General features: G+C 43.2%; 1 protein-coding gene across 17 annotated transcripts in view; it reads left to right on the forward strand.

Annotated features, from left to right (window-relative positions):
• Positions 1-22,530, forward strand: part of LOC139060477 (uncharacterized) — a 91,581-nt gene that overhangs the window by 63,088 nt on the left and 5,963 nt on the right. For 8 of the 17 annotated variants that reach the window (XR_011514854.1, XR_011514848.1, XR_011514859.1 and 5 more), the window contains 2 exons: positions 14,790-14,828; positions 16,429-16,604. The exons of 2 other annotated variants lie outside the window; for them this stretch is intronic. Coding sequence is in view for 3 of the 15 variants with exons in the window: in XM_070539614.1 (XP_070395715.1) it covers positions 14,790-14,828 (39 nt within the window). In the remaining 12 variants the exon portion in view is untranslated. Of the gene's footprint in view, positions 1-14,789; positions 14,829-16,428; positions 16,605-19,036; positions 19,106-22,530 lie in introns of those variants that run through there. 7 more of the 17 variants (XM_070539614.1, XM_070539613.1, XM_070539616.1 and 4 more) reach the window with 3 other exon arrangements.

Below are 22,530 nucleotides of genomic sequence, written 5' to 3' on the forward strand. Positions count from 1 at the left end.
GCAGGCGATCTAATGACAGTCGATTTAATGAAGTTCGCAGGAGATTATATGCTTGAAAAGCTTGCGGCCCCTGGCAGGTTATGGCTCACGGCTTCAAATGTACCGGAGAGCTGGAAGAACGACGAGATTAAAGTAGTCCATAAGAAGGCAGACGATGAAGAACTGAAAAACTATAGGCCCGATAGCTTGCTTTTAGTACTATAATATTTAGTATATTGAGTATTATTCAGCGAAGAGACCAGGAAGAGATATTCCACGATGAATCACGTCCATGTTATCAATCTGATAATTTAGAAATGTGCAGACAGCAGCGAACCTCACTATAGAGCTTTCATACATTATGAAAGGGAATTTGGTTCAGCAGAGATACCAGCAATCATGTAGGAAGCACAGAAGGCATAGGTGAATATCTTGGGCAATAACGAAAAATATTCTACAGCTTCCTTGCTTTTCCTCTAGAAAAGTACAAGATGACCAATCAAGCAAGGGCTCAGACATGGATAGACAATCTCTCGAATGATCTTCATTGTATGTTTCGAAAAAGGTATCGAAGTCATTAGACGGGAATGAGGAGTGAGGTCGGCGGAGAATGTCTAAGTGGATGAATGAGCGGATGGATGAACGGAGCATGAAGTGCAAACAAATGATTCAGAACCTTAAACGAGAACGTTTAAGGGTAGGTTTAAAGAATAATATGCGGAAGAAAATTTGTAAAAGCCTGGCAAGAGAAGAATTTATTATCGCCAGTCAGCCTTAGTCTCCGAAGGAGCACCTTTTTGTACGTCAGTAACTCACACCAGACCGTGATCATCAGAGGGAAACTTACGGAGCATTAAATTTGGTTGGAGTGCATACAGCAGGCGTTCACAAATCGTGACCAGAAGCTTACGACTGTGTTTGCAAATAATATTGTGGAATCATTGCATTCCAGCGGTGCTAACATATAAGGCAGAAATATGGAGGTGAACAAAAAAGCTTGTGAGCAACTTAAGTCCAGGGCAAAAAGCGATGCAACGAAAAATGTTATGCGTAATGTTAAGAGAATGACGTAGATCAGAGAACGAACGAGGATAACCGATAATCTAGTTGGCACTGAGAGCAGAAATGAAGCTGGGCAGGCAGTGTAACGCGTAGCGCACTTAACTGGTGGAACGTAAGAGTTACAGAAGGGGTACGAAGAGAAGGCAAGCGCTGTGGACGACGGCGTGATGTGAGCTTGGATGATGAAATAAAAAAAAAATTGCACGGGCAAATTGGAATCAGCTAGTCCAATACATGGGCAATTGGCAATAGCTGGAAGATGCTTTCGTCCTGCAGCAGACAAAATTTATGATGAATATGACCATCATCTTACAGATTGGCTGGTTACCTGCTCTGTTCTTTACGGAATTACACTGACACATAATGTGGCATATCTCGCAGTGGTCCACTGGTTACTGTGCTTATGTGGTGAAAAGCCCTGAAGGTGTATCCCAAAGAAGCGCTGTTGTAGTGGAACGATAAAATAGAATTTACGTAGAGGCGTAGACGGTGGGCGCATTGGAAGGTATTATGAATGGTGCGATAGAATACATTGGGCGAGAGCAGATGTTCAGCCAGACTGAAGGTTACAGTATCTATATGAGTAGTTATGGATCATTTGGGCACACGAAAGACCGCAGAAGCATGCACACAATAGACGCGGCCAGTGTACACGTCACGAAATAACATGAAGACACTTGGAAGCTGGTTGCGTAGGAGTAAGAGGCACATGGCATTACAATATCGTGCGTGACGATTAGTTTGTCGTCAGCTTCTTCAGCATAAACATATTGCGTGTCGCAAAGCTCAGCAAATTGCATTCCAGCACGGGAACAATTGATGAATTGCTTTACAGAGCAAAGAAACTTCCAACCGGAAATAGGATGGTGGGGAAAGGAACATAGTATGGGAAATTAACGCGACCAGTGCATTTTGCCCCAGGCGTGATGCTGCTTGCGCAAGTACGACGGACTGATGCGTTTCATATGGGCGTCGGAACTTTTTGTAACAAGTTGCAAAGCATAGCACTAAAAAGGAAACCCGCTGCAGCACTGTTGGGAATGAGTGCAGCGTTGCCTCCTACACGTACACCAATCACGTTTGTTAGAGATACCAGAGAGGGGCGTCACATGTTATGTATTTTCCCATTGGCAGATGGTTGGCATTAATTATTTATTTAAACCACATATTCAGTCAGCGCTCTTCAAACTTTGAGCACCTATCACCTATAGCGGGGTTCCCAATTTCGCTAATATTGCTGCCATATTTGGTCTAGCGATAGGAGTCGCAAAGACACTGACGCTTTTTATTGTGTTTAGTTTGAAGACACCTGTCAGGCACCAAAAGAATACAATGCCCGACTACGGACATTGTCCCCTTAATTTAAACTGAGATGGAAGGCTGGTTGGTGCTGCATCGCGTTGCTATGTGTTTATAACGGTGTGTTTATAAGAACAGAGTCAGTCATGGCTGCGGAACGAAACGATAAAGTTAAGCTTTTTTTATTCAACTGGTTATCTTATTTGGGGCTATCTCAAACAAACGTTTAGGCGCAACGCCAGGCCACGAGTATTTGTTAATTTTAATAGGGGACACTTACATGATAATATTTTAAATGAATACTACGACACAATAACTCTTCATGGCAACAAGACTGTTTCTTTGCTAAGAAATAAAAGTCCACATGAAGCTCTACCTTATCTCCAAAACCTCAGGTGTTTCTGGGGTGCCCTCTATGAACACGTTTAAAGAAAAAAAGTCTAAAGATTTTCATTAAGCTTCTAAGATATCCAAGCAGTTCAAGATTTGCCTACGTGTCACTCCTTACATCTACCACATTTCCTCAATATATTAAATTCGAGAGACATATTGTGCAAAAAATGAAAATGTTACAGCAGAACTCAGCTCACAATGGCTGTCGAAGTTAATAAGAATAGCAATTAAGTAATGTGGCCACAGATCACGTTCGTGAAGTCACGTTTATTTTGCAAGGGTAGCGGTAATTATGGGACTTTCTTGGCTCGGTTGCATGCTGCTTACTCCGACATGATCCCACTGTGATAAGGCACGCCCTTGCTAAGGCGACGCATGATAATGGATCCATGACGACGTCTGGAAGACGCCGACAAAGTGACGATATAATGAAGAAGAAAGAATGATGTCGATCGAATCACAAAGGCCGACAACTAAAGGGCCTATAACTACGATGGCATGACGACATTGAAATGTCGTGTTTTAATTACGTGACAGGGGTATAAGCACGAAAACATGACAATAACGACTCTATTATGACGATGGCGTGACGGCGATGGTTTGAAGAAAACCGGATGAAGAGGCGAGAATGACAACGATGACGCGACAATGACGGCATGACGACGGCAATATGACAATGAATACGTTATAGCATCTGTGTGAGCAACGATTAAATGACCACAATGGCGTGACAACGACAGAAAACAATGACTGAAAGATGACAGCATGATTACGATAGAATGGGAGACAAGTAATCACGTCGATGGATTAGGCAACGTTGTTAGGAGGACGCCATGATGACAATGCGATGACAATACCCAAGCGATGAGAACTGTACAACGACAACGTGATCAAGATGCCATGACGAAAGCGATATGACGACGACGGCATGAAGAAATTCGGCTGTCGAAATTTTAGCGACAACGATAAAACGACCGCAGAGGTATCTCGACGACCGTATGACTACGAATGTACAGCGATGGCTGTATGACGGCGATTCAATGACGACGATCGCATGGCAACTTCATGAGAACAATGTAATGATTTACGAGTGTAGGTTGACAATGGCGTGGCAATATCTGTATAACTAAAGCTGTATGACGACGATGGTGTGATGACGGCGTCATGAAGAGAGTCGGAGGACGAAGCTGGAGGGGCGATATTGGCACCAGCACGACGACATAACGACGACGGTCTGCAAATAGAGTCATCATAGCCACTGTCTGGCGATGACAGCTTCACGAGGGTGGCATAATCACGATTGAACGACGACAGCATGATTACTACACGATAACAAAGAACGATTCGTGCCGATAGAACGAAGAAGGTGGTATGATCACGATGGCACGACGACAATGGCATTGCTGAAGGGAGGACAACGATAACTCGAGAGCGTCAAGAGGTCGGCATGACAACGGCTGCTTAACGACGACGTTTAACGATGGTGACGACCGGGTGACTAAAGTTGCATGACATACCTGAAATGAAGGTGCAATGACCACAACAGCATCACGACAACATCATGACATGCCCAGTGGCCCAAGCTATTAAAATATTTAGACCACTGGGCCAAAGAAGAACGAGTGTCAACACCAATATGTCGAAAGTAAGACATTACGAAGCTGTAGTGAAGACGATTGAATGACCACGATGACATTACTATGGCGGTGTGACAACGAATGCATAATGACTGTTGACGATGACAGTGCCGACGCCCTAACGAGAATCAGACGACAAAGTTGCATTGATGGCGCTACGACGACCGCGAACGCATGACGACCACGAGCCCATACCTACTAGCCCAAGCTATTAGACTACTTAGGCCACTTAGCCGGTATATAGGGTGTGACGACGACGATGGCATGACGACAGTAAGATATTACGAAACTGGAATGACAACGCTCGAACGACATCGACGTCACAACCTCGCGCGCCCACCTATTGGCTTAAGCAGGCACACAACGTAAGCCACTGGTTCGGCATAGACAGACAGACAGACAGACAGACAGACAGACAGACAGACAGACAGACAGACAGACAGACAGACAGACAGACAGACAGACAGACAGACAGACAGACAGACAGACAGACAGACAGACAGACAAAAAGATAGATAGATAGATAGATAGATAGATAGATAGATAGATAGATAGATAGATAGATAGATAGATAGATAGATAGATAGATAGATAGATAGATAGATAGATAGATAGATAGATAGATAGATAGATAGATAGATAGATAGATAGATAGATAGATAGAATGGAGGCTCAAATCGGTTGAAGTAGACAAAGAATGCTATTCAAACTAAAAAAAAAACATTAAAAGAGGCTGCAATAGTTTTTCGGCGCTAATACTGCCGGAGTAACAGTAACAAAGGAAAACAAAACCCGCAACCGGTTTGACCACTTTTAAGGCTAGCATGTGCACACGAATTGCACCTCACGATGTATCAACGTGAGGGGCAGTATGGATCCAAGTGCTGGAAATACAGCGCATTATTAACGCGACAGCGTTAAGGGCCCCGTCTCGCAGGACATTCGCCGTCGGCGTGCCGCGCCCAGCGTACCCACGCATACCCAACCATTCTCCTATCACCAAAGTTGATCATACCTTGTCTTTCATCCTTTACAAATTTATTTCACGGAATTTCGCGAGTAACGGCCCACAAACATATGTCACATAAAATAAAACCCAGACAGTACATACCTTTTTTGCTAGATCTGATCCGACTGAATTATTAAATGTGCGAAACAATAACAATGGACCAGTCCACGCAAGAGGCCGAGTGCCTCCCAGAAAACTCGGCTTCGTGCGTAGCGTGCGCCTCCAGCGATTCCCAGAATTATAAGCATTACGGTTACATAAGCTGCAGTTCTCGGGAAGCGTGAGCAGTAGTTAGGAATCTTTGAATGCTATCGGTGGCGTTTCACCCGTAAGGGCCAAGCTTAAGAGCACTTCAAATTTTAATACATCTTTATGCATCGCGTAAGAGAACTCTTGTGTTGGCCACCCGGCAAGCCATAATTGCGTTCGTTGCGCAAGAGGGCCAAGTGGAAGATGCATCCCTAAGGAGAGAACGAAGATTCGCGGGGATCACTGCGTATATAGCAGGAATTTTAAATCAATTTTGTTTACGAATTCCACAGCGCACAACGCTGTTCGTATGAAGCTGGTGGAGAACGCGAAGTAGTACCACGTACCATTACGTTATAAAAGATGCTGCTTTCCTTTTTGGTTTTGCAAAGAGAAATAAACTGGGACAAGATGCAGCAAGTTAAAGAAAAGTAACTGAAGCATCATAACACGAAACTCAGAAACTTAAGCTTCTCATTATGAGAAGCGGTGCGACGGCAGATTGCATGGTTGTTTGCAACCGCAAGACGACACGGAAAACCATTACCCGAAACCTACGATGTGCGTCGTGATTTTATTCGCTTTGTGAGGTTTCATTATGGAATCACGCAATGTGTACATATTAAGCGTAACTACAACGGATGCAATTTAACCTAGGCAAAAAAAGCTGCTGACAGTCGGTTGTGCAGTATCCAGTTTCTTTCGGTGAAAGGAAACGTATCAGTGTTGCGTCAATGCTGCTTCTTGAGGGTTTCTGCTGCAGTAGTTTGTTCGCATTTAATTAGCATTTGGTCATGCAGCTTCGTGCAATCGAAAGTGAGGGCAACTAAGATGACAGTGTTCTTTGTTTTTCCTCTCAAGGTTTGCATTACTCCAAAAACCAAGCAAAGAAAAGAAAACAAATCCATTTAAATGTTGCAATAAAAACAGATTCTACCAATTACACGCAGCATTACGTGAATAGCTAAGACTAAGCAAATTTCCTAATTGCTATCGCAATATTGCCTTTACCATTACGAAATAGACTCTCCACAATTTAAAAACATAGAATTAGCGTAAGTGTATATTGGCGGAAATATTGCAAACTCTTATTATCACTGTGGTTCCTCGCGATGTCCCAGAAAAGTAAAATACCACAGATTTGTCCGGTTCCAACTGGCTCTGGGTGCTTAACGGCGCAGGAAACGACATGTAGCTTAAGCTTTAGAAAATCCTCGGCAAATTCATATGTTCAAGTTAAAAACCACCTGCAACAAATTTTCACTTTGGATGATGATTATATAAGGGTTTTATTGGCGCAAAGGCCAGGGATGGTCAAGGAGCGCCAAGATATATGGTATGGAGCAATCCATGAAGTTTGAATGACAAATGGTAATTGTACATTGGTTGTATAGAGACCTCAAAACATTCGCTGTAGATGACGTAGAATACGTAGACGTTAACAATACGATAACGACTTTTCATGTGGTTTATTGTCATGAAAGCGCATAATACAATCCCAGAAGTGCGTAACACGTATTTTACTAGTGCATAATACAGTTAAATATTTCACTGACAGTAGCACACCGGGACCCTTGAACACAAGGGCCTAGAGGCAGCACTACTATTCCTGCAGTGGTTGCTCAGTGGCTGTGGTGTCGTGCTTCTAAACATCACGTCGCGGGATCGAATCCCGGCCTCGGCAGCCACTGTTCGATGGGGGGCTAAATGCGAAAATACTCGAGTACTTAGATTTAGGTGCGTGTTAACGAACCCGAGGTGGTCGAAATTTCCGTAGCCCTCCACTACGGCGTGCTTCATAATCGGAAAGTGGTTTCGGCACGTAAAACACCATACTTTAATTTTGTTTTAACACTACTATCGCAGCAGCACCCTCTGGAGAGAGGACGTGCCAAGAATCCCTTAGGCTGATAACATGGAAAAGATCATCCTTTAAAAAAATTAAGCTTTGCTTTGTTCTTGAAGTGTGGTCGTTCTAAAAAAAACAGTGCGGGATGAAGCGGGTTACTCTGTTTCTATGCCAGAGGTGAGTGCTATTTCTACTTAGATTACGCTTACCGACACTCAACCAAGACGTGGAGGACGTTGAGCCTCTCGCCACAACTACCGCAGTGGAGAGATTCGGTACCAGCTAAAAGAAAAAAACGGGTACCGTAATTTCTCCATATTAACATCGTCTAGACTTTGGTAGTGGTGGCCAAATATTTAAGTGGGCTTTGATTACGTTGACCTGATTCGAAATTTCGGCATCCCACATGTGTCGCTAATAGTGGCTCAGTTCTGTTACGTTGAAATAGTATCCTGTCTGTGGAAGGAACTGCTATGGACACACTGCTATAAACTTAGCCATTTCATGTACAAACACATTACCCTGGATGCCTCTCTGTCGAACTACCCAGCATATTACACCATTGTTCATTATATATACATATAAGTTTTGGATAGCAGTGAGTAAATATAGCTGGATATAAGATTTTGCCTGTTTCTATAATGATTTTAAAGCTTTTACGGCACCTAATGAATCTGCGAATATATTTACTTTGGGTACACTGATTATAGAAACGTTGTACATATACTACCGAAAGAACCAAGTAAACGCTGCACAACTGCCTGCTTTTCTAGGTAACAACGTTTGCAAATTCCAGCACACCGTCTTGCAAATCCTAGCACATTGCCTCAGATATTTTCACCGTAGCGCAGGCGCCGCCTAATCTAGTGAGGGAGGTCGATGACCCACGCAGGTTATCAGCGTTCGGGATTCTTCGTCAACTGCGGCGAGTGGTAATGGATGCGCGTGATTAGGTTTTGGTATCAAAACATACATATTCGGAAGCTTTCGTAACAGCTCTACACCTATTGCAAGCGGTATATATAAGAAGCGTCCAATGAGTGTCCCCAGTTATCATTAAAACCAGCGTCGTTCATTGCTTTTCAACGTCAAAAGTACTGCATGACTCTGCTAAAACTATTATTATCAAATTAAACAAAACACAGTTAATATTTACGGAAATAAGACCAAGTGACAGTGGTTTAGAGTCCTGTTGAGAAACCACCAGTAATTGATCTGTCTCGGACATCTAATTATTATTAAAAGTAAATATCTAAGATTCCTTTTGTTTTTCTGATTGTGAAAATGTTAATTAGGCGCTTGCAGATAATTGTAAGAGACGTGCAAGTGAGGAGTTTCCATCAAGGTTGGAATTGCGCGTTTACTTGTTCCAGGACATGCAGAAAGCCCTCGACTATGAAAAATGCCATGTTACGGCGCACCTACACGAATGGAATAGCAGCGCCATCGAACAGCCTCAGCTGGAAAGCAAGCTGCTCATGTCAGGCTCGCCGTCTATAGCAGCGTATTTCATTGGTCTCCACGGGCACCAGTCGCCGCCGGCAGCTGTTCACAGGGCGTGGAATTACGCGCGCGCCGTTGTGGCCGCCACTTGGCCCACTGACAAATAGCTTGCTTTTTGAATGGTACAATTACACGCATTCTATCCTACGCGAACGGGTGGGTACTCACTTGGTATGATGCGAAGGTTTCATTTTTAACCGGAAAAAGAATTGCACACACGCTCTGCAATTTGCTGATAACTATTCACCTTTACATCTATTGCGATTCTCTACAATCCGCTAATTAATATATAGATAATTTTACCAATTGAACAGTAAGCTAAGTGTTTTCAACAAGTAAATGTCAGTTTCTAAAACGTTACTGACCCTTTTCTCAACAAGGCTCAGAGCAGCATGCACAAGGCCTTATTTGCCATAAGTGATTCATGTTTCTTTTATTTAACTTGGTGCATGAAAGGGGGCACATCATATATATTTGCGATGTGTATTATACTAACTCTAGTTTAGCCGTCTTGTACCGTCACGCGTGCACTGCAGCTGCTGTGTGATCCATTGCTCAAATATTGTTCCCGTTTGCAGTATTATGTGTTCATACCACGGGGACCAGCCGACAATCATTTTGTAGACTTGCATTTTCCTACAGCAGGATGATAAGTGGAATGTGGTGAAGTACCACAACCTGCTCTGTCATTGTCTGATGTTCTTTCCCACGGTGAATAAGTGTACAATGGTGTTGTTCCTCACGAAGGACTCTACCAGCCAAGATACGGTTTTCCTCAGATCTAATGTCATGGTCTCATAAATTTCACTTTGCGTTCTCTGCCCTTCCAAATGCGTGGCTTTTGACCAAGACATTACTCCGGGATAAAGATAGCTTGACATGACTTGTGTAATATCATATTAGAATAGGAAGCATAGCTTGAAAAAATTTGCCGCTGTCGCAACAGTACAGCGCTCACTCGTAAGACCGCGGTTTTGCCCTTTTTGCGAGGGAACCACAATCTCCCTATATTTTAGCAATCTCGCACCATTTCGTTTACACCGCCAACATTCCACACACACACACACGCACGCGCACACACACACACACACACACACACACACACAGATGGAAAGAAGGAAGTAAAAAGGGGAGAAGGAAAGGCAGGGAGGTTATTGACCAGCTTAGCTCAACCGGTTTGCTACTCATCATACCCCCATCCCCTTTTCATACTTTTCATACCCCCATCCCGATACCACGCATGGTATCGGGATGGGGGTATGAAAGATGGGGAGGAGAGAGATAGAGATAACATAGCACAGCGCACACATCTTCCGTTACAGTCCGTCACTCTTCCGTGGTACGTGACATCACTGTCACAGCCGCTTGTCCAAGCCCGTCTCTTTCAAAAACCGAAGTAGTCCCTTCACTGCCTTTAGCTGCGATATCTTCTTTCGGCGAGCGGCTAACGAACAACCCTGAATAGTACATGAGGCGACCATCCCTGGTGAATATTTTCATGCGGGACATCTGAGGCTTTATGAGTTCGTAGGCTTCAGTTTACTTGCGCTTCCATCAGTTGCTCCTAAGCCTTGCTTTATCGTGTAGCTGCAATGTACACTGAAGGATTAAATACCTTGCTTTATGCCAAATGTCAATCCCTTACGTAGGATTACGGAAAGAACAAATGTCATGCTTTTTTGTTTCTTCACATATCCTGAGCTTTGCTGAATCTGAATATCGCTGAATTTTGCGGACAGCTACATGAACCACTTTTATTTACTTATTGGTCATGTAAGTATTTCATGCGCAACATATCTTGGACATGTAGCTACGCTAAAATTGAATAATTATTTAATACGTACTGCAGACCTTTGAGTCCAAGCAGGTGGGTAGGTTTAAAGAACAGTCATAATACAAAAGAACGAAAATACAAACTGTTTGAAGTAACAACATAGATAATAAAACACAATATATCAACATTGGAATCTGTTTCAAGCTTAGTGTAATAAGATATAATACAACTGAGTACAAAACAACAAAGGAATCTATTTCTAGATTAGTCCATTAACAGTGCTACAATAACAGATGTGAAATGGTGCAACAGTGATACTTCGGTGTGGTAGGAGAGACTAAGAAGATTTCTGGATTAATTCGTTCAAAATAGCGCCGGCCACTCCTTTTTCACGCGATACCTTGTGTTATCTGCGTTTTTGTATCTAATGACTGACTTCTACGAAGACAGACGTTCAACAAAAAGATGAAGGCAAGAAGCGATCAACAGTTGATGCTACCATGTCGACACAGATATGGAAATTATGGACAAAGTTGGGAACCTGATCCTGCCATAATATTTAGTTACATTTGTGTTTTTATGTTCGTGTTTGTTTCTGTAGTATTCTTTGTAAATTATTTTGTGAAGGTTCTAGTGGGGTGGGCAGAACGTAAAAAAATGAATTTGTAAACCACGATGGAGTCGGGGAATAATAATAGGTCACATAGGCCATACGCTGGTTTGAGCGACGTCGATTGCTTAAGCATTCTTGATAGGTACAAGTTTTGACATTTCTTTAGGACTGAATTAACGTCTCAAGTTAAAATTCATGATCTTCCAACGCCTGTCACCCTGTTGTTCTCAGGCTGTAGTTTGTTCATACTTTCCAAGGCCGCTTCTCGTGCATGGCAGTATTCTTTTGATTTAACTCTCTTTTGACAACCGTCGCGTTGGCGCAATAGCTATGGCGATCTCTTGCAGTGTGCTAGGTCGCGGTTTTATTTCCAGGCCACGGCGACCAAATTTCGATGCGGGCAGAAGCAGAAACTCTTGTACACATTGGTGCAGTGGTTCTTCATAGAACCCCAGGCTGCTCAAATTCATCAGTAGCATCGTACATCGGCCTTTGTTGTAGCACGCGAGTTGTTTTCCGATGGTTAAATAGTGCAAATTATTTTACTTATTTATGCATTTTTCAAACAACTTCTTGCCTTAGTTCTCGTCAAGCAACAAGGCAGAGCAGTTTCACTGACCGTGCACTCTATTTATGCTTTAGAACTTGCGCGGCCTTTTGACATTTGTATAGCCGCTGCCAGTATTACCAGCGAATGTCTGCCGGGTGATTTGAGCGTGACGTCAAGGAGTGCCCACCTCCCTGTCTTCTATAGTCAGGAAAGATAAAATAAAAAAGCCTCTCTTTATTCCTTTTTACCCACCCGTCCGATGTTGGTTTCGAACATGGTTCTCTCAGCACTCTTGTAGCCATTGGACCATAGATGCACGGCTACAGATCACCCTTACCAGCTTCAGGCGTACAGGTCAGTAAGCTAAGACGCTTGAGACTGACTCGCGTGGCAAGGAAAGAACGTACTACTAAATCTGACAAGACAGGCTCTTCCAGTTGATAATACCCGACATGTTTATGCCCGAGAATGAAGTCTATGTATTTGCGCCGGCTTTGATTCGTTGACTCATGTGCTTAACTGCAAATTTAAACTGCTAGTTGAACGAAACTGGTGGTTGTTTTGCATTTCAACGCAGAAAAAAGCCCATTTACCCTATTTGTTTGTCCTCTGTGGAGTAGCTGTGCGAGGAAATTAGGCATGTCTTAGCCTCGCACTCATGTTGTTTGTTGTTTGGCTGTCGCTGAAAAAAAAAAGAACACGTCTGTAGCCACAAACAAAAACGGGCCGTCTTTTTTCTCAGGAATCTATTTGCTTGGCTGGTCTCATTCTTCTGAGATATTCAAATGCCTTTCACTTCTGTTTGTCCGTTGCATTAAAAAAATTCACAGTATATGTTGAGTGCTGTCCGCTAACAAGGGCCTATAGCCACCATGCGGTTGCACCTACTTAAGCAATGTTTATTGTCGGCTCCATGTCTGGTCTCGACTTCTGATAGAAATATGGGCGATGGCTGATTAAGTGAAGCATGCTTCAAGACAGCACCGGTTATGGCCTTGGAAGGAGCGTTCATATTAGTATGTCACTGCTACTCGCCTACATCCTTCCTTTTCAGAACTAACGCCATGAATTTACAGACCAATAAGCCTGACTGCAGTGAATCTCAGTATACGCAGAATGAAAGCAACAAAATAAAAAAAATCTGCGACAGAATTTGGCACTTCTTACTCACTTGCTTATGTTTTCATAGTTTTGACTTCTTTTTGATTTCGGGCAGCATACACTTTTCTTACTGCTCTTCAGCTCTTCTTTTCAAACCACTGCTCAATCTTTGACGTACACAAACGTGCGCATGCGTCAACATGCTTACTAGACGCGACGGTAAAAAAATAAAAGATGACTTGAAGACACTTCTTTCGTTCTTAGCGCATGTTATAACTAGACAGAGTGAGCACTGGAGGCCTTACAGGCACCCAGGGCATCCATTCAATATGCTTGTAGCTCCTAGTGTATTTCGGGCTCACCCACATAGATGTATGTACCAACTAACCAAAGCCCCACGACAATGGTGGAGTGCTGAAAGATTCAGAAGTAGAAGGCACGAATACTTCTGGCCTTTTTAATTCTTCTTTGCCTGTGAAGCTCGCCTATGCAAACAAGTGAAAATAGCATTCGTACTAACAAGCTCACAAACACCACAAACCACGACTCCTAAGCGCACGCTTGGTGATAGGCCATGATCACGTCGGAGCTAAAGAAGCATTGGGACTGCAGCTTGGGCTTGTTGGTTTTACATCCTCGTGTTAACAGGGCAAAACGAAGACGGGACACGAGACGAGAAGACGACACCACAGGCGCTTGTGATGTCGTTTTATCGTCTCTTGTCTAGTCTACATTATGCATTGTTCACACCAGTAAAGAAGCATTGGAACCTCAGTCTTGATGCGAAAGTACTATAAAGCACATTGTGCGAAAATCCGTCGTTGTGGCCGAAAGATGGTGCCAATTTCGACCCATATTAAAGAAAAAAGATGTCAAAAAAAGCTCGGATTCACGTCAAATTTCTTTGGAAGGTATTTGTGACCAAGTAAATCATCCACTAGAAAGGAAAATTTGCTACATTTTAGTCTGATGTGGAATCTATCCCGTGCCTTGGTGGTGTGAGATGAGCCCGCTTCCCCGAAGCCTTATGGATCTGGTTGTCTAAGGGTGTGCCTAGTGTGTGCGTCATTGCACACGCCACGTTGCATGCGGCAAGCCGAATGCGTTGAGAGGCTTGACGTGTTTTTATTTGGCCTTACCTAGCTTCAGTCGGAACAACGCCGAGAACTTGCGCGGCCAACGAACGCGCACAAGGAAAGATTTCACCAAAAGGACTATTGTGTTTCCGCATTACCGCAGCTAAGCAGCCTTAAGTGTCTCTGCTGAATTTTTCTTTCTAATTTATACATCACCCCTCGTTTACTGGTGGTTCACGGTGACTCGCCATGGTTCGATTCAACGGGAAAGAGTTCAGCAGAGAGAGATTCGTAAGGCTGCCACAGGACGCATTATATGAAGGGCCTTCAAAACAAGGAATAAGCGCTGTGACCAAAGTAGCAGATCATACTGCCACCATTGACAGCCTCTCGCTGTTTGCCCACCAAGTCGTTCCTTCTACGGTCACCTGGCCCAGCTGTTACCGTTACGAAATTTTATGTAATGTTTTGTAATGTAATGTAATTGTTTAATTACTTGTACTATCTTGATGTGCAAATAAGTGCTTATATCAAATTTGTTTGATCTATAAATGCGTTATCGGGAAAGTTTTAATTACAGTGATACTAGGTTTGAGCAAATATGTGTTGCGCATGCGTTAAAAGCAGGCAGGAAAAAATTGTTCGCTTCCTTTTCTATGACTGTTTCTGGAGTTAAAACTTGTAATTTTTTTCAGGAACCAGCTACCCGACCGCATGTAATACCAAAGTTTATGGTATGTACAGAGTTCGTGCACCTCCCTCTGGGCATATTTTGCTGATATTTTTCATAGGCACATCATTTGCTCGTGCGCTCCGCTATTTTTATCCGGAAACCAATTTTAGTTGCTTACCAGTTATTATAATCACTATCGTTTGTATTTCCGCTTGCTCGGCCGTAGCTGTTAACAAAGGTTGGTTTCTCCTTGTGAACTGCAGAGCTTTATGCACGCCAGTAAATTTCTTCAAAATCTGCACATGGTTCAGACAAAGCGTGTTTTGCTACGAACTCTGTTGGTCCGTGTAGCTACCGATTGCCCGCTGTCCTGAGGCTGTCACTGACGACATGGTTTAAGCAGTTCGAAGCTAATTAAACCAGACTGAGCGGCAGAAGTTCTACCACGTTGCCTCATACTTTCTGCAGGAAGCCGGATATTTTCGCCAACCATCCATGCAGGCACCTTTCTCGGTAATCCAACGAGTGTGCATGTAGTTCTGTAGCAAGAAAAGAGGATTTCTAATGGCCGCGTATGCTCGCACTTACTATCCGCATATTATTCATTTCGTGCGCCCCTCCCCCCCCCAAACACGATAGTTGCGGCGAAAAGCGCGCGGGTGGAAACATTTAGGCCGCAGCCGTGCGTTCCATGGTCCTGGAACCCCGATGCTGAGCGTAATACGTCTTCATTAACGTATTTGATGCCAAATGGATGGCATGACTGCGACGCTGTTCCTCCGAACGCGAGCCACTCACTGTACAGGGGCTACTACGTTATGGATCTTTTTTTTTATTTTTCGAAGCGCATTAGCCTTTCTTGACAATGTCTTTTTGGTTTTGTTTTGCTTGTATTTGGCAGAGACGTCCTTTTTCAACATTGTACACTATTTGTACAGATAGCATATGCATATTTATAATCGGAACATCGAATATGAGCGTAGAAAATTATTTCGCTTCAGCAAAGCACCGAGCAACCAGGCTACTAAAAGCAGCTCAGGGATAGGCATAAATATGAAACACTTCGCTATTCGAAACTCCTTAATTTATTAGTATTTTTATGAAAGATAGAAGAGGCGGCAACGTGGATTAGAGAGCGATAATGGCTGTTAATATCGTATATTGCAGATTAAACGGAAGAAGTTGAGCAAATCATATAATACATTAAACACGTTTGTCATCACCGCTTGGAATATTACCGAGCATGCGAGTAAGATATAGGAGACGCAGTCGATGGAGCCACAAGCTTATATATAGTGGTCAGGTGCTGAAATGTGCAGGCATGAGGTTAAATTGACTCACGCAGAAAAGGCCTTCGTCCTTAAGAGGGCCTATGAATAGATGATGATGAGTATGACAACGGTTATGACGGTAAAGATGATAAACGAACCCTCCATTCAAGAATTCGCCTAATGAATTCGTCTTTAGCGGCATTGTCATGTTATCCTGCAATCAAATTTTAGAATGTCATGTGAGAATGAAAGAGGTTAATTTGTTTATTTAGCGTCGATAACTTTTACTTACCCTAAATCACAAAACCAGCGTCTTCTGATGACAGCATGTAGTCAGGTCGACGGTAAAACTTCTGTTGCCTAACATCGGGCTGCTCTGATCTGACCCAGACAAAGTACAGCAGCAGCTGGCGGACTCACACCCTTAGTGCGCAATGACCAACGAGGCCGTGACACTCTTGAATAAGTGGTACAGTGTGTTTTCGGAAAGGGGCCATGGAGGTGACTAGGTGAGCATAAGACAAAAGAGTGGGTGCAGCTCCTGAAGCTGCAGCTCTGTGACAAAGGTGAGCCATAATCGTGGTTCCGCGGGTGCATCGTTTAGGTTGCATAAAAACAGTGTGCTATCACCTCCAAATTATGATTTCGCAGTTTTTAAAAGGTCGTTTCAGTTCTTGCAAGAGTTTGGATAGAAGTAAGAAATCCATAGTGGTTAGGCACGACGCCTGTTTTCTTCTAAAACACGCGTCCGCGAATTGCCAAAATTTCAAACAGGAAAAGATCGCTCAGGTTTGTAGACCAGCATCAGAAGATAACCCGAATTGCTGACAGTACGTCACATGATGTGCCGTCTGCTTACATGCTACGTAATTGTGGTGCATGCTTCAATCCATTCAATGAGGAAGAAAGCAGGCCAATAAGCAAAAGCACCGCCCTTGCGGTCGAGCTTTATATATGCTTCCAAGAAAGTATAACACGTAAAGGTGTTCCGTTTTATTTTCGTATGAAATGGGGTCATAATATTCGTTTACAATTTGCTGATTAGCAAATATCCTTGGGCAATGTGTGTCGCAGAAGTGTCTGCTCCAGCCTATAGTCAACCAAGCACTCTATGTGGTTTAGTTAAAGATCGTTAAAGTATGAGTGGAGAAAAGCCATTCACAACAAGATATGTTTTTATTACCGCTCTTCAACGTAGGGACCGTGATAATCGCGAATTTATTCACTGTCAGTACCAAAGCGAGTTTACTCATATGATGGCGAGTGAAGAAAAATTGCGTTATTTTTTTCCCCAAAAGTTTTACCATCCGTAAAAAGCGCCACAATTCTGATACAGGATTTGGAGCCACTAGACACTTACTGCTCCCTATATATTGAACATGTTCGTAGCGGCGCGTAACAAATCATTTAGACATGCTGCTGAATCACTGTTAGTGCTTGTGTTCTTATAGGTGTCATTTAGGTGCCAGTTTGTAGACCTATGACAATTTTTGCAAACCTTTGAATTGTGCTGTCTCTGTTACCAAAGATAGGCCTCTTCGCATATATACAAGATTTTCCTGGCCATATTAACAGTATCAAATAAATTGGGCTGTTAATGCAAATAAGTGCCAGTGTAGTTCATGACGCACATCGTCTCTTTATCATTATACATTTATTAGCATCAAGGTGCCGCAACAGCTTCGGTAAAAGCTGTAGAAACTCTCCATTCAACTTGCCTAACGCACATCTTCTCGGGTTCATCGCGTTCCAAAATTTTGCAACAGAGCGCTGTCGCATGTCCAAATAACATCGATACAATGAGGTAGCCACAGCCAAGCTGCATGATGACAAAGCAATTTATTTATTTGTATTTGTGCTGGCAATCTAGGCTAGTCAGCATGGATTCAAAGAAGATTACTTCTCAGCGTCAACCTGAGCGTCAGAACTTGAACATAACGCGATATCAATTGTTCCAAAGCGTCTTGGGTGTGGCATTAAAAGAAACCTGAATGCTTTTATGAAAAATTGTATTCAAGAAAGCTAATAGAAATAATGAGAAAAATTTCTCTCTCACATTTTACTGAAGCCCATGGTAGAGCAAATGCGTTAATAAAGGCGATTGATAATACCGACCTATGTCCTTTGATGACCTGTACATGTCACTTTCTAAACATTGAGTTTTAGAGAGATGCTCCTTTTCGCCTAAATACGCTCATGCTTAAGATCTTATGTCTATAGGATCTTATGTCTTAAGATGTTATGTCTTAAGATCTTATGCCTATATGCCCTCAATGACCCTAAGTTAGCGCGTACCCCTGACTCTGCCTTATCCTGCAGCTCTACGTTGGAGGAACGCTTTATTTTTTCCTACGCTCGTTACACCACAAATGTGTTGTAAGACAGCAGTCTTCCATGATTTCTTCCCAAAGCTGCTTTCATTGAAGAGTGCAGGAATGTTGAAAGAACATTAAAGCGTTAAACCAAGGTGGGAAACCGGGTTAGTTTGAATTGCTTCAAACTATGACTTATTACAAATAGCGCACAAATATATACGCCCCTGTACACGGGATCACAACCTAAACTATCGATTTATAATGGCTAAACAAAAAGATAATCAAGATCATGGAAAAAGCACAAGACTGATATGGCACGCTACCTACAGCTTAGTCTACAAATGCAAGTTCCTTATCGGTCAAAGCAACCGATGGTTAACAAACGACGGTTTCTCTTGCAATAACCGCTTCGTCAATGAGCATCCAAGTGTTGTATCACGCGTGCTTAGGTATGAGTTGAGTACTATATTTTCGAATGCCGATGAGCAGCCACATTGATTACATTGTAAACAAAAAAAATCCAGCCTTCCCTTTCTGCGCTTTAGGGCATCTTCTGCAGTCACGGCCATGCACCTGCTACATTGGCCCAAATGCGTTACTCGACAGGAGAGAGAACCACAGCCCTTGAGCACTTAAGTTTTTTTTTGCTTTCTTTTGCATGTGCTTGATTGCCTGTTCGCAAGATTTGTTCTAGCCAATGTTGAGAAAGTTTGTGCCTGGCTGAAAAGAGAACAGAAACTCCCGCCCTCTGCCCTATATTCTTCAACTTATGCGAGATACCACGAAGGTGCGTCTTACGTACTGTCTTTTTTTTTCGCACGCTTCCTTGTGCTTCGGGACTGGTGTCACTGCCTTTCGACTGCTTACACAGCGCTTTAGAAACAGAAACAAGAAAGTGGCGGGCATAGTCTGCAGAGTTTAAACGATCAACATGCCAACAGCAGCTCCCCTACATTGAATGGTGGCAACCCTCATTTGAGGCATCCAACAAACCCTAGTCAAGAATACCACGGTTAAATGGCTTGCTGTGTGTGGACCCGACAACACAAAGGGGCTTTATTGTTCCAGGCTTGCACCTTCGAGCAAACGTAGGGACACGATAGAGATAGCCTCTAATCCGGAAACTTCAAATGAGCGCTATGTGGATTCTCTTGCGGGAGGTGTAGTGGATCCAGGCAGTAGTTCAACAGTGCTAACTTCTCTTGGAAGGCGAGCCCTCGCGCGATATTGTCGCCTTAAAAAAGGTTCAGTGATATCGCCAAACTGTCCCCAAGTGGGGCAAAGTGCCCCACTTGTTCTTGCTAAACGCACGGTAACCTTTCCATCTAGATGCGCCATAAATAGGTCATTCCGTAAACGGGAAATACACAAACCTATGCAAGCACCGCTCTTCTGGAGAAAAATCCACCCATCCCATTCGAAGAAAGTAGACGATAGGTAAAGCTGTAGCAATTCAAGAGAACCAGCAATCGTGAGGCCTCACGTGTGTTTTAAACTCTACAGCGTCGCGTTTAGAGATAGCTTCATCAATGACACCCATAAGTGTATGATGCGGAACTGCGTAGTTTGTCTTTTATTTCGATAGATATGGCTTTGCATGGAGCGACTGTATGCTTGGACATCTACTGAATAATTGGTGAAACAGATTTAACTGGAAAGGGTCATTGACCGGTAAATATTCTTGGTTACACTGAAGACAGAAAGCAAGCGATTTGTTTCGCGATTCCTTTTCAGATGTCAATACATAAAAGGACGTTTCACTCTTGTGTCTTCTCGCTCAGATAAACATTTCCAAAGCCAATTTTTTATTTCTTTTCATGCAAACGAGTGAGTGTAAAAATACTTACCTCGGTTAACAGGCATTTTTCCCAAGTATAGGCATCCTTCAGATTAACATGTTGCCGCAAGGTAAAAAGCGAATCAATTCAAGACTAATGTTTTGCCGAAAGCGACCCATGTCACGTCACAAAGAACCGACCTTCCTTGATGGAAGGTACCGGAAAGAGGTCATTCAGAGTAAAGTACGAAACTACCTGTTGAAACGGAAGACTTCCTTCACGATGATTATATCTGCAGAGCACACCAACGCCTTCGCACCCACACTCGTCACCCTCACACTCCGGTGCACACCTGGGTACATCACGCACTAAAGAGCAGTTCCACAGGAGATTTCTTTCTTTCTACTTCAAACTTTAGGCCAAGAGCGAGGGCTCATCTGACAAAGTGCGGTGACGTAACCCGTCATTATTGTGGACCGGTCCCGAAGGTGTTCTATGGTTTGGCAAGTTACGGGACCGAAGGACGAACAAATCTCACTACCAAATGCGTTCCACACTGTAATGTGTGAGAGCTGCTAACTCACGTCGTTTCTTCTGTTTTTCTTGACGACTTCATTGTCCACGATAAACTTGAACCTAATGGAAATCCAGGTGGAACCATGCTTGCTTCAACCACTCGGAGCGCAGGATCTTGAAAATCCTTTTCAGATATCATGCGAACAGGTTGACTACACCGAAGACGTATCCGACGTCTGTAGGCAGCTGCCCGAGACGAAAGTTGCATGCCAAAACACTTGCACGGCAGATGAAGAGGGAGATCGAGGTTACGAGGACAGACGGATGAAGAGTTATACAATTAAGAGAGCCCCACGAACTAGCAGTTTTTTGAAGTAAGGTGTGAAAAGGAGTTGGTAATACCACCAACTAAACTTTATTACAAAGAACACACTTGTCCTTGTCGTTCCTTTTCTGTCGTTCTTTCTAGACCACAGTGTGCACATCGCTTGTTGAAGGTGGGAAACTATACTTTATCCCGCAAGTAATTTGCAGCACTGCCGAATGTACGAGGTGCACAAATACCATATCATTGCGCAGCGTAATATAGTTTCACGCGTAACTAATTATTGGTGGCATTATATGCCTGTATTTTTGCTTGGTAAATGACACATTCCAGTGATACGTTAGATGTACAGCCCTTCTTGCGTGCAGGTCCTGTTCGGCGAAAGTACTGTGTCGGTACCGCCGCTAAGCGTAATAGCCATCCTAACAGCGATTACGTATAGTAATAAATCATTGCCCTTGCATCCCAGACCACCCGCTTCGATCGCAGTTCACCCTTGCTGTTGCCTCTCTGACGTGACCGCACGAAATAAATGATGAAATCATTCATAGTTTTGTGGTATCGCTTGGTGAGGGCAAAACATCAGGTATGTTTTGTTGTTGTAATTGAGATCAGATGCTTGTTTGAGCGCTGCTAGGACCGCACAGCTTGTGCCGAGCCGTAAAGGTGGTTTCATTTCCAATTAGCAGATGGCGCCACAGTATTCGCACTGGTAATTCATTGGCGATGCGGTATTGTAGTAAGGCCTATTAGTTCACTGCATCGTTAATTTACAACTCCGCTCTAGCATGGTTCATGATGACGGTTCCGAGCAAAGGCAAAATAGTACTGAGCCATTACTACTGGCTCAGGAGGCTCGAAGACACTGCAGAGGAAACGTATAGATGAAGCGGGGCCCTGCTCTCACATAGAAGAAAACGCAGTTCAAGGTTACAACGCCAAGAGCTTTGTTGTGTCAATCCAGAAACCGTGCAAAATGATAGAGTAGACGCTGAGCAGGCGACGTGGCACGGATGAGCACACATTCAGATGTTTTCGGTCTTACTATTCGCTAAAATCACCTGTAGCTTCCACAGTGCTGCAAAAAACTACTGAGATGAAGTATAGATGTCTACAGAGTCTTTGAAAACACTCTAAGGTTTGGGCGCTAAACCAATTTATTGTCATTAGCTTATGAACTCCGCCGTTTATTGGAATGCCAAATTGCGTCTGTCATATTGTGGAAGAATGTAGATTATTGTCCAATAGACTAAACTTTTTTAGATACAACAGCTGCGTAATGATTGGACTCATAGAGAACTTATCGTATGCTGTTGCATTTATTCAAAAGCAAAGAATTGCAAAACAGCTCCTGTGCGTTGTTTCGTATCCAGTTTAATCCGTATTTGTATTAGCTGTCAATTTTAGACTTCTAAAGCTACTATTGGGAATAGTAGGCGTAAAAAAATTGGCAGGTTGCAATTCCTTGTAATTACGAGTTACAGGCGTTCTGATCAATTATCTCCTATTTGTGCTTCCATTTATGCTAATGGTATTACATTTAAATGCAAAATATATT

The sequence above is a fragment of the Dermacentor albipictus genome, chromosome 5, assembly GCF_038994185.2.
Source record: "Dermacentor albipictus isolate Rhodes 1998 colony chromosome 5, USDA_Dalb.pri_finalv2, whole genome shotgun sequence".
Taxonomy (NCBI): Eukaryota; Metazoa; Arthropoda; class Arachnida; order Ixodida; family Ixodidae; genus Dermacentor; species Dermacentor albipictus.